Raw genomic sequence first — 12,516 nt, forward strand, 5'->3', positions numbered from 1 at the left:
CAAAGTGGAAACACGACTGGTTGTAACTTGGCAACAGGACACAGTATTTTCACAATCCAGACGGGAAAGAAGGGCAGTCAGGACACAAGCAGAAGCATTCCCCTTGAGCACCAGCAGGAAATCCTTTTCGCAACATGGGGATTCCTGTCTGGGTTTACGTTATTTATTACAGAGCTTCAGGAAGTTACAGTTCCTATGCCTCCTATGAAGGGTAGCTACACTCACATGGCCAGTCATGTCTTACTGCTCAGCCATAACCATGCTCAGCAGCCCCCATTGACTCCCAGGTCCCTCTGGTGTCACTGCAAAGCCACAATGGGTGGGGATCCAGCTCCATCAGGGACTGCTGCTTCCATGCACAGCCTTCTGCACTCTCGGGGGCTGATACAGCAGACAGGGCTTGGCTCAGGAGAACCCCTGATAAAATGCTTTCAGATGAGGCAACCAATGTCAGAATGAAACTGAAAGAGCTTGGCGCATTTACCCCAGCAGATCACAGCCAAAAGGGGACATTGGCATCTATAACTATAGCCATAGTTGAGGAGAGGGCTGCAATAGTACAGGTCTCCAACAAGCCTGAGCTGACAGTTCTCCCCTGCCTGGAGTGCAAAGGTTCTGCATAGTTCCCTGATGAGTCCAGGGTACATTCATATTCCTTCTCTGCACTGGAGGTGGTGGGGGCTATCCCCAGGTTACAGACGGAGAAAACAAGGCACAGAGCAAGGACTTACTCCTGCTTGCACAGTCAGGTTCTGTACCCAGGGTGCCTTCCTCCCAGTCCCTTCCCCTGTGCTTCCTTGGGATACATTCTGATGAGGGGCTGCGATGGGAGTAAGGGCCTAAGGCTAAGGACAGAAGTTACACATAAACGGCTTTAAGTGATCAGAAACTGGTTTAAAACTGTAACAGAAGTTCAGTGCACATAAACCAGTTTCAAAATGGCTGAAACTGGTTTAAGATAAACCTGGTTGAATGTAGTGTTAGACTTAAGTGATTTGGGTCAAACCAGTTTATGCAACTTCTGTCCCAGACCCCTTCCTCGTTTAAGTTAAATCAGAGTCCCTCAGAATCCCAGAATGCTTTTCAGCCCTGGGTTGGGCCAGGCTGTCTGCTCCAGAGAACAGGGCTGGCCTCACCCCTCTCCTCTCTAGCCCAACCACTATCACTGCTCTGGCTGGCTGAGAAGGGTGTGGGGGTCTGCAGACACAGCAGTGTCTTCTTGGCTTCTCCCTGCCTCCCTCCCCCTTCACTGCTCAAGCAGGGATCACCCCATCCCTCCCTCCCCTCTCCCACAGCATGGACCCCAGGGCACAGGCCCTAGCTGGCACCTGGTCATGGTCATGCCACCCCCATGCTAGGTATGCTGAGAGTTGTGTGTGTGCGTCCAATTTCACTGTGACAAAGGCAGACAGAACTGTGTCCACTTAGGGATTTTTGGAGCTAATCAACAGGTAGCTGGTAATGTCCCTCCTTCCTTCTTTGGAAAAAGCCTTTAAGAAGAGCTTGAACTAATGACAGAGGCTTTTTTCTTGATGGGTTGAAAAGCTTTGTGTTATCAGCCCCCTGCTGGCTCCCTCACCTGTCAGTTTACTGCAGACAGTATGAAGAAGCAGGGAGAGGGAGATTGAACAGCTCAATATCATCAACAGATGCACGCACTGCACCCAAGCAGTCCTCCCCGCAGCCCCCTTGCCTCAGAGTGCTAGCTGGGGGCCAGGGCCTGACAACACTCCTGCCCCTTGAGCAGCAAGCTGGAAAAAGCCTGGTGAGGGCTGCTTCCTCCTCCCCATCCAGGCACACCTGAGATGGGGACTGTGTATGCCAGGGTGGGGATTTAAACCCATCCCTAATCAGAGGGTCCTGGCTATGCCCCCCCAACTCAGCAATGTGCAAGGGAAGGGAGGGTTGTTCTAGCACACCACCCCTCCCCTCCCCTCCCCCACCACCTTCTATCCTGAGCCACTGCAGGCATGTGCCTGCATTTCTTGATTCAAAAGTGAATGTCTATCCACTTGCAAATCGGTTCAAGCTCTGCAGGTTAGACTAGCCTGCAAAGGTTGAATCAATTCAGGCCCAGGCTTTTTGAATGTCTGTCCTTAGCCATAATGACAGGCACAAGGGGGGAAGGTGCTGAGTCCTTCTGCCCAGAGTTGTAAAAGTGGCACCCCCACCCTGTCTGCAGAGCAGATCCAGACACAATCCCTCAGCTTGCCAGCAAATCTATTCCTACCACTGGGGATGCAATAAGTGTTTAGCTCAGGCACCAGGCCTCAAAAAAGACACAGAGGGGTCTGTTCCAAGGGAAAGGGCTGGGCTCTGGTCCAGGAGGAGGCTTTGCAGGATTTCCCCATGCACTCAGGAACATGTAAACAATAAATAGATAACTGGGGATAATTAAGCCAGTTGCAACCCCCACCTTCACCCCCACAAGGGAAGGGGAACTTCTCATGTGATCACACACAGGTGAATGAACTGACACTCCAGTCAAACCCCAGCCAGCTCCTCTGCCAAACAGCCTTTGCTTTCACTCAGCCACCTCCATATTAGGAGCATTGCAAGGGGCTTCTTGCAGCTGAACTCAATGTTCTGTTAAGTTCTGGCACATCAGAATCGCCAGGGGCAAAGCCAAGAGTCCATTCACCCAGGAGCACCCATGATGCTGTGCTTCAGCTCTGACTCCTCTGCTGAGCAGAGATAGCTTGTAACAAAGAGGACGGATACCCAGTGGGGACTCTGAAGGCCCCATGCTCCCTTGGGGCTTACATGAGATTTTGAGCCCATCCCCTCAGAGAGGGAGGAAAACGCACCAGCCTGCTGAGCAACAGGATGAGCTCCCCTGCTTTACCACTCCCTTCAACAAGGTGGTCCATGCTGCAAGATTGATGCTTTCCTGCTGATCTGCTGGGGGCACCAGGAGACAGAGTTATGAACACATTTCAGAGCCAGCAGGAGGGTGCTGCACATGCCCTTATTTGTTAGTGGATGAAAGCAGATTTGAAAGTGGATTTATCATCAGATCTTGGGAAGACAAACATCACTAGAACAGTGCAGCCGCACCTCCAGCATCCACCTGATTTCCAGCATCCAGTTACAGAGACATCTTTTAAGTTGGAAGTCCCCCAGTATGTATGCTGTGAGGGCACACACGCCTTCCAGTGGCTTCCATGTGTTACCTTCTCTGTTCCAGAAAGCTTGCTCCCAAGGCTGCACCATGAATGCTAAACTGATGGGAAGAGGACGTGCTAACAGCTCGAAAGGAAATACGAATGTGGAACGTAAGTCATACTGTGCAACAGGGTAAGTTCATACCTGGTTTTCTTTCTTAGGCCACTTACTGTTCATATCTCATCTTGATTCACTATCTGTGGGTGTTAGCTCTCAGCCCAGTTCACAGATGGTCCCTAGAGCCTTTCAGCCCCCACTTCCTCCTCTCACACCAAACCTCCAGCCTATGTACCATACATGAGAGAAACCTCCAGTTCCTACTTCAAAAGAAAAATGCTGTTGTGACGTGAACTGAAAAAGCAAATAGGGAGTGTCCAAAACATAATGGCTAGACGTTCTCCAAGAGAAGGACAGTCCCTAAATGAGAGACAGCCATGGCCTGCAACTGGGAACCAAGGTCTACTTATTGTCTACACATGTCGACACCACGGGCATTTATACACATGCTCTGGGAGTGTGTGTGGGGGGGTGCTTTAATTAGAGTGGCTCTGAGAACTGCCCTAATTAAAGCGTCTGAAGTGTCATATGTATCAGTGTCCCTGCACTGAAAAATGGTGGTGGGGCACTTTAACTAACGTTGAACAAACTTTAATAAAAGCACCCCCACTGCCATTTTCAGTGCAGGGATGCTGATACACATGACACTGGTGTCTGCTGGAGCACGGTAATTACCACACTCCAGCAGACTCAATTAATCAAGTCTGCTTCAATGCATCGTAATTACAGCGCATCAGAGCAGCCTCCCTGCATGTGTATAGGAGCCCCAGGGTCTGAAGTCAGTGAAGTCCACACCACTGAGGTCCACCTCTCCTAGGACATGTATACATGAAGTAAGGGTCTACGGCTTCCCAAGAAGAAAACATTGCACAGCAGCCATCTGCCTTGGCACTCTGCCAGGAGCTGAGTTCGTTAGCCTCCCACGCTGGTTTCATCCTTTTCAGTGGAGACTTCCAAAAGAAGCAGGTAGCTAGGGGAGGGGGTAAGATGGGTACACTGATGAGCTGGACCTTTGAAATGGGTGGATTATGTTGCTAGAAGGGATTCTATTAAGGCTCCTTAAGGTCCATTAGGCTCTTAGAAAAGCAAACCACCCACAACTATGAAGACTAGCTGCTTGCCTACACTTCATACCTTCTGCTAACAGAAGTCATGCAACAGATAGCAGCTGCTATGGGGAAAGCCACAAGAACAGGTCCCTACCCAGGCAGCTGCAGCCATCAAGGCAGCTGGCCCAAAAAGTTTTGCAGAGCACCAGCCTTTAAGGGGCAGAAACTGTGGGGATATCTACACACACTTCCTGGGGGCTTCTCTGTGGCAACAGAAGCTTTTGTGTCACTCAGGGAGCTGGCACTGTTTTTAGGCTCAGTGAAAGAGTGCTGCTGCCACACTGGAGCTGGGAGTGTGCGTGCACTAGCAGGTCTGATAGCAGAATCTGAGTTGTGCCGCTGAGACTGTGCAATGGAGACGAGGCCTGGCATCCTGAGGGAACTCTGTGTACTTGAGTATACACTGGATTCCCAGCTCTTATGGAAATCTGGACCCAATTGTTGCGGGGGCAAATTGCAAATCTGGCCTTGATCTCCTCTGAAAATCTGACCCCACGTGCAGTTGCGCTTTTAACTGTTTCTCCTCACTGTTATTTTCATCAGTGTGAGGCCATCAGCACTGAGGGCAGCTGCTGAAAACTGAAAGCCATAATGCTCTGCAGAGCTCCAAAGAAATGTGCTGAAATCTTGTCATTTGCAATAGGCTAAGACAAGGGGTTTGCCTCACGGACAATGAACCCTTGCAAAGCACTCAGTGTTCCCGATGCCCAGTGGGGACCTCCTCCACCCCAAAGCCACACGTTTCCTCTGCATTTCTCTGACGTGCATCCAAAGTCATAACTGGAACTAAGAGGCCTGGGACTCATAATCCCCAGACTGCTGGGCCTGTATGTCCTGTCATTTCCTCCCTCCTTGCCTTTCTAGACTTCAAGCTCTTTGGAGTATAGTCCATTTCTTTCCATGCACATAAAGCTCTTGCATAATTACAGGCTGATTCTGCCCCGGTTTTGCAGGTGTTACAAGAACAATCATTCTGTAGGTTTCTGGAAGTGCAGGATAGCAGCAATCTCTACAATTCTGGCCCGATGACCTAAGCCATTCGACACCCTGCCTATGCTGCAGTCCTCAGTTCCACAGCTAGCTCTTTCCCTGTAACCAGAGCCCACGCACCTCTGATCTTGTCCTCAGCAAGGACATGAGGGACCTACACAGTCACTCTGCACTTCTGCCCATCACCTCCAGGCTCCATCACAGAGCACTGGTATCCCCATTGGAGCGGGGAACCAAGGGATGAAGAGGGGAGGTGACAGGGTGGCTAAGTCAGGACTGGAGCCAAGGAGCATCCTCAGGTCAAGTACTGGGCTCTAACCCCAAATGCTGGGCTGGAGCCATTTATGCACCATGGGGAGAAATCAACCATAGCCCGATACAGGCTTCTCCAATAACACTCAGTCACCTCCTCTGGGATCTGCCCAGCTGAGCCATCCTGGCACTACCTGGTTGCTATCTTATCCTTCCTCCCCATTGGGCAGGTGGAAGGGGCAACAGGACCACCATGGAATAGGCAGGCAGGAAGCAGCTTGGGGTGCACAAAGGGACAGACAGATAAGATTTCCCTTTGCGGAAGGGTCCAGCCCAGAACCTTCCTGCAAGCAACCACCCAAAACCTCTTCATCATGGAAACAGCATGAGTCAGAGGCCATGTGCAGAAACGGTTCCCAGCAGCAGGGTGTTTGCACGCCACTGGTGAGCAGCCAAGGAAACCCCAGAAGCATCGGGACCCACTGCAGCTTTGTGCTTCTAAGCCTTCATCTAAGGTACCACACGCTGCGGTTAACCATGTAGATGCTAATACAGATACCTTGTCTTGTTGTGCCCCCCCGATACAAGTAAAGAACTGAAAACCCTGAAGAAGCGTGCAGCAGCTGAGACAAAGTCTGAAGGCAAAAAGAAAGCCCTTCTCAAAGCTGGACAGGCAGTGCCCCTGTGAATGGTGGATGCCATCTGCTTGATCACAGCCTCACATAGCACATCCTGCAGGGCAGGGCAGGGCAGGGCAGGCCAGGCAGCTTGGTGGCAAGCAGATGCATGGGGAATCCAATGCTGCATAGGGACGTCAGCAGGCCAGACCAAGTTCCCTCCTCTCTTAGTGCTTTCCTGGCCCCCATCCAGAGCACGGTGATGCTTGATGCTGGCACGCACTGCCTGATCCTAGCAAAGTGCCTTTGCAGGCTCCCTGCCTCAGGCAGCTCCTTCCTCTCTCTCCCCTCCACTTCACCTGCAAATGCAACCTGACCAGGAGCAGGGCTTCTGCCAGCCCATTCCCTTGCCCTGAACACTGGGCCCAATCCTGTCTCTAAATACAGTTGCCAACTCTGACTGGAGCTATTCCGGGAGATTGTTTTTTCCCCAACATGACGTAATGTCATTAATTGTACTGTACAACCCATTCACAATCTCTCAGATTGTTTTCAATAGTCACTGGGAGATTGATGCCGATTCAGGTGGACTCCCGGCCAATCCAGGAGGGTTGGCAACCCTCTCTCTAAAAGGAGCAAGTGCAAGCCTCACTTCACCTCTTTCTGCAGCTGTAGCTGTCAGAGCAATTGCCCCATACTAATCCTCTCTCTGGAGTTTTCACTTCTCCCCCTTTTGAGGCATAACACCCAGTACAGTCCTATCACAGGGAGGTTCCTATCCATCTCCACAGCTTGGCTCATAGGCAGCTTCACCACCATCATGCAGGCACGACCTCCTTCACTTGTGTCCACCCTGGAGATCCCAGCATGACTTGAAGAGCCCTTGCTGGAGCTGTCAGGGAAGAACGAACCTGGATGGGCTTTTTTCTTTTAATAATGCCAGTTAGAGACAATATACAGAACTGCAGTGATGGGAAGGAAGGTGACATGAGTCAAATAACTGGTTCCTGGGGGTCATCAGTATCTTCTGCTCCCACCAACCTGCCAGGGAATCCAAAGAGCTCCATCACTCACTGGAACAGTGCCCTGGGTAGCAAAATAAACATGGTTTGGGGTATTTTTAGGGCTACCATTTGAGGCGGGTGAATTCCAAACAGCTCCAGCCTGGAAAAGGAGAAAACAGAACTGGACACATACGTAATTCCCACGTGACCTGCATTTTAATGTGATAGCTGCTGAGAACACTGAGGACTTGCTGATTGACTCAGTGGGAATGAAACTAGGCAACGGCCATGCAGAAAGAGAAGTGGGACAAGCTGCACCCTAAAGAGTCGTGCTGCTCTCACTGTGCAGTTTCAAGTCACAAGCAGTTGACAAAGGTTTCAAAAGTCGTTTTGTGGTAGCGGCCAATTCAAACCTCACTGCACTGTAGATCTAGTAGGCTACTGCTCAGGTCTGGTGCCCACAAACACATCACATCACATCACTGTGAACAGGAACACAGCACAATTCTGTCCTGGAGCCTAGACCAGCCTGGCTCAGGTATATTTTTTCCCCCAGAGCTCGCCGAGCCCATCCTGCCAAGGGCTGAGAGTCTAGTTCTATAATATGGCGCTCAGACAAAATAATCCCTCCCTGAAGCAGGCAGGGAAGCCATGCCCAAAGCCAATCAGGCCTGATCCTGCATTCCCGGCTGATTCAGTGGGAATTTTGCCCAAATATGGAAGGGAGATTCAGATCCATTAGCACAAACAGAGGCCAAGACAGAAAGCTCAGGCTCTGCAAGACTCCAGGCTGCTCTCACTCATGCAGGTGAAATTCCCATTACAGTGGACAGCATCTGCCCCTCAGGAAAAGGAGGGTGCAGCTAGGTCTTCATTAGCTCAGAGCAAAGCCCTGTGGGCTCCTGTGGGCAGGGACTGCAGCTGGTAAAGCAGAACACACACATTGCAGCATAAGCAGCACTAACGCAGGAGTCGCTACCCAGTTTAATTAGCTGGATAATTGCTACGCTGTAGTCTCCTGCATTTATTGCCCTTCCTCCTCCCAGCACCCAGGCAAGAAGGATTGAAAAACAAGCTGCCTAGGAGCTGAGTGCTCCCTGTGCCTGCAACCTACATCAGCTGTGGGGTCTGAGATGTTCTCCTGAACTGGTGCTGCCCCTGGCAGTGGGGGTCACCAGGAACAATGTCCTGGGCCTGGCCATTTTGACATCCCAAAATGGCTGGTTTCTAATGGGGCACAAATGGCTTCTACATAAAGCTTGCTACTTCTTCCATTAAACTGCAGTAGGGCTGCGTCACTCTGGCTTAAAAGTATAGAAGCTAAGAGTAGCCACGATGCTAAATTCAGTAGGCAGAGTGATTTGTTGGCACTGCATGGGAAGGGAAGACCAACTTCAGAATTTGTCCCAGGCATGAAAGCAGCACCGCCCTGAAGAGGCACAGTACTGAGGCCGCTCTGTAGGACTCCACTTAGCTCCAGCTCCACAGAAGTGAAGGACGAGGCAGGGGAGGAGACGGGCTGCACCACGTTCTCCCTTGGATCCTGAGCTCGGGTGGAAGCAGTGCTGGCTAGCGCACCCTGAGGTTGTCATAGCTCAGGCTCTCTCCAGCCCCAGAAGCATGGAGGCATGGTGGCTCTTGTCAAGGTCCTCTTTCACTATGCCTTTCCTAGCAGCAGTGAAAGATCAGCCAGGCTCATTTCTCCCCTCACCCTGATCCCAGTTCAGGTCTTTCCAGTTTGCCTGGGGATAAAGTAAAAACTGGGACACTTGAGACCCATGGCTTTTGTTCAAATTCCAGATGAAGGTCTTATTACAAAGCTGCTCAGGGTCCACAAAAGACTCAGCACAGATTTTAGGCTGCAACAAACCACATTCTGGGACTTTCCTCATTCGTTTTCCCTCTCTCTAATCCCTGTGTCTGACCAGTCTCCACCTACCAGCCAGCATCATTGCAAAGCATTTGCTACAGAAAAGTTCCAAACAGAGGCAGAGAACTTCACAGCCCAACAACCCCCCTGGTACTGGCGCTTTCCAACCTCCTGTTGCCTGTGCAGGAAAGACCTCAGTGCCCAAACACGGGTCAGGCTCCAGATGGGAAGAAGCACGGAGGTAAGGAGAAGAGTCAGGCATGGCTGCCACGGGTAAAGCAGCTCAACCACTTGCTATGGTTGCTCTGTAGCATGCTCACCTGCTAACAAACTCATGGTAAGGAACTTGCCTGGCCCTTGGGAGGCCCGTGTTCAGTTTCATGCTTTTCTCCACTTGGCCTTGGCCAAGTCATTTGGCCTCTCCATCCCTCAGTTCCCCATCCAAGCCATGGAGATAATGTCCCTCCCCTGTTTCTCAGAGTAGAGTGGAAGGATAGCTTTACACATTGTAAGGAACACAGATCCTCTAGTAACAAGAGCCACAGAAGTGCTATAAATACATGGATAAAGAGAGGTCCTGGACTTAGGAAAAAGCAGCACCATTTACTGCAAGAATGAGGCTCGGGAGGGTAACAGCAGTGCCAGCTTCACAGTGCTCAAACCTGATGGGGCAAGCCAGCTCTGGGGGCCTGGGAGACGGTGGGTATGCTCACTCAGTCCTGCTGAACTGCTGATACAGGCACAAATGAACACCAGCTACAACATAGCGCTAGCAGCAAGGTCCTTGACCTACTGGGCCAGAAACATCAGCTTATTTCACTAGGAGCCTTTGACTCTGTTGTCTGACCCTCACAGCCCACCCAACCACCACACCTGTATTGTCACCAATGACACTGGCCCATCTGCATGAGCAAGTTGTGGACCTATTTAGGGAACAATAAAAAATTATAGCATAAGGGGAGCTTGGTCAACTCTCCATAACAGGACTAAAGCCTGGGTCTGTCTCTGGCTTTAACCTAATTGCAGCGAGCAAGTTGGGTACATCTATAACACAACTTGCAGCACTGTTGTGTCCAAGTCCTCCTGACTTTGCTGTAACTAAAAAGTTAATACTTCAAAACGACCAAGTGGCTTAGGGCTGGATGTTTTTAAGGTATTAGGTGCCTAAATACATTTCAAAATCCAGCCCTTGGGTCCTAGTGAAAGACTTAGGGGCTTTTGTGGCCTGGCTCACTTTAAAAAATGGGTCTTAGGAGCCTAACTTACTTAAGCAATTCAATAAAACTCCCCCTTATCCTAGATGGAGATGAAATCTTCTTTACCCCATCACCGAGTTCCAGCCTTCAAGACCAAAAGCCAACTATCTATCTGTGCTTTCTCTTTTGAGCAGGGCAATCTGTCTTGCTATGCTCAACTTTGGAGGGGGATATATGCACATCACAAAACAATGCTGAGCCATGGAAACCATCTTCTGTGCCTCTCATCGTCAGTGGATCCTGCATGAACTGGTTCCACTCAAGAACAGTCCCAAACCAGAAGTTTTAGTTTGGTTTACTAAAGTTCTGCTTCAGCCATCCCATGGCTAGAATAGCAAAGCCTTTCCAAAAATAAACCCATACAGATACGGAGCTGAAGCTGCCTGAGGACCCAATCCTGGATTCTTTTTGACAATCCAAAATTCCTTGTCATCTTCGTATCAGGTCCTAAAAACAAATGCATGCTCCCTTGCAGTTCCTAGATTACATCAGACATGCAGAAGACATGAACAAAGAGGGAAAAGCAAGGAAAGTTCTCCAAAGCTATGGATAATAATAAATGTAAAATAAAATGATTTATTCTTATTGATGTGGTTAGTTATATTTTTAAAAAGCCCTATCCAACCACAGGGAAAACAACAACAATTAATATAAAGCTAAATGCAGTACAACAAATAGTGCTGGTTCTCGGATAGACTTGATCAACGTCTCTTCAATGACTTTAAGGGTAACCAGGATCTATGCCAGCTGACACCCTGCAGCCCAATATGCTCTTGCATGGATCTAATGGGAGGTGGTCCTGGTACACTCCAGCAAGATGTCGTGGTTCATTCAAAATTATGGGCAACTAATCTCTCTAAAATCGCAACTGGCAAAACATGACCTTGCCTCTCTCAACACCTGCCCTGACAGGCTGATCTCAGTCATGTCTCAGGAGCCTGCAAAAGTCTGGGAAAACAGCTTGGGAGGGGCAGAAAACTTTCTGTGGCAACTGGTTCCTGATGGGGAAAAAAAAAATTGTTCGGGCTTAAGCGCTTCCCTATACTGGCACTTAAGCACACAGATGCCAAAATAACGTATACAGGGGCAGATCCAGGGGGGTTGCACTGGTGTCCTGGTGCCCCGCTTTGATTCCTGCTCCATCTAAAATTTAAAGCCAACTGCCTGGCAGTGGCAGCAGCATCTCCAGTCAGGCAGCGCTGAGGGAGTAAACTGACCTCACCGCTCATTATAACTTGCTTGATTCTTTCTAAACTCTTCATTCCTCCAGTGTTAAGGACCCTCTCTCCTTTCACATGGTCATTAACAGTACCACTACTGCAGCTCTCCTTCCTTTCTGCTGCTAGCAAAGCACCTCCCATATCACTGCCTATTTTCTTAAACTCTAGCTAAAAAACACAAACTCCGCTGTAGAAACATCAACTCGGGTGGACATTAGCTCAAGGGTGGCACTCGCTTTCCAGGAAGCCTTGGAGGTGCCGTCCAGATGCTCCAGAAGGCTTGACTTGGTGTTAGGAATCTGGGAAAGAGACATGGAAGTGGGATGACTCCATGACTAAACGAAACACCAGCTTTGGACGATGCTCCCCTAGCTTGCTGGGCTCAGATCTTCCGGCCCCGGGCGCCTGCTCTTGGTGGTGAAAAGCCAGGCTTTCCAGAGAAAACTCTCCCCCCTGCGCCCCCTCCACAGAATCACAGAAAATGAAGGTGGGAAGGGACCTCAGGAGGTCAAGTCCAGTCTGCTCCACGCAGGACACCCCCACCTATCTCATCTCATCCCAGCCGGGCCTTGGTCTGAAACCCCTCCAAGGATGGAGATGCCACCAGCTCTCCGGGCAGCCTGGTCCACTGCTTCCCTGCCCTCCTAGGGAGCTTCTCCTAATATCCATCCTCAACTGCTCTCATCTGGAAGCGGCGGCTGCAGGGCTGAGCTGGGCTTGGGTCAGGCTCTGCACTCCCAGGGGTGCGTGCCGGGAGCCCCCACAGCCCCCGCGCAGGCCAGCGCCCAGAGGCGCCCCGGGCCCGGCCCCCTCACCTTGAAGCCGGGCGGCTGGCGCAGGTCGGTGGTGGGCAGGCACAGCAGCAGGATGCCCACGACGCCGGCCAGGCAGAGCAGCAGCAGCGCCACCAGCACCCTCCGCGGCACCATGCCGCCCGCGCGCTGCCGCATCGGGGCTCTGCTCCGCCGCCGCCGCG

General features: G+C 50.9%; 1 protein-coding gene across 1 annotated transcript in view; it reads right to left on the reverse strand.

Moving 5' to 3' along the window:
* Positions 1–12,510, reverse strand: part of ENTPD2 (ectonucleoside triphosphate diphosphohydrolase 2) — a 41,457-nt gene extending 28,947 nt beyond the window's left edge. The window contains exon 1 of the mRNA XM_019510452.1: positions 12,356–12,510. Coding sequence (XP_019365997.1) covers positions 12,356–12,490 — 135 coding nt within the window. The 5' untranslated portion in view covers positions 12,491–12,510. The remainder of the gene's footprint in view (positions 1–12,355) is intronic.
* Positions 12,511–12,516: the final 6 nt, after the last annotated feature.

The sequence above is a fragment of the Gavialis gangeticus genome, unplaced genomic scaffold (genome assembly GCF_001723915.1).
Source record: "Gavialis gangeticus isolate Ggan-Ray unplaced genomic scaffold, GavGan_comp1, whole genome shotgun sequence".
NCBI lineage: Eukaryota > Metazoa > Chordata > Crocodylia > Gavialidae > Gavialis > Gavialis gangeticus.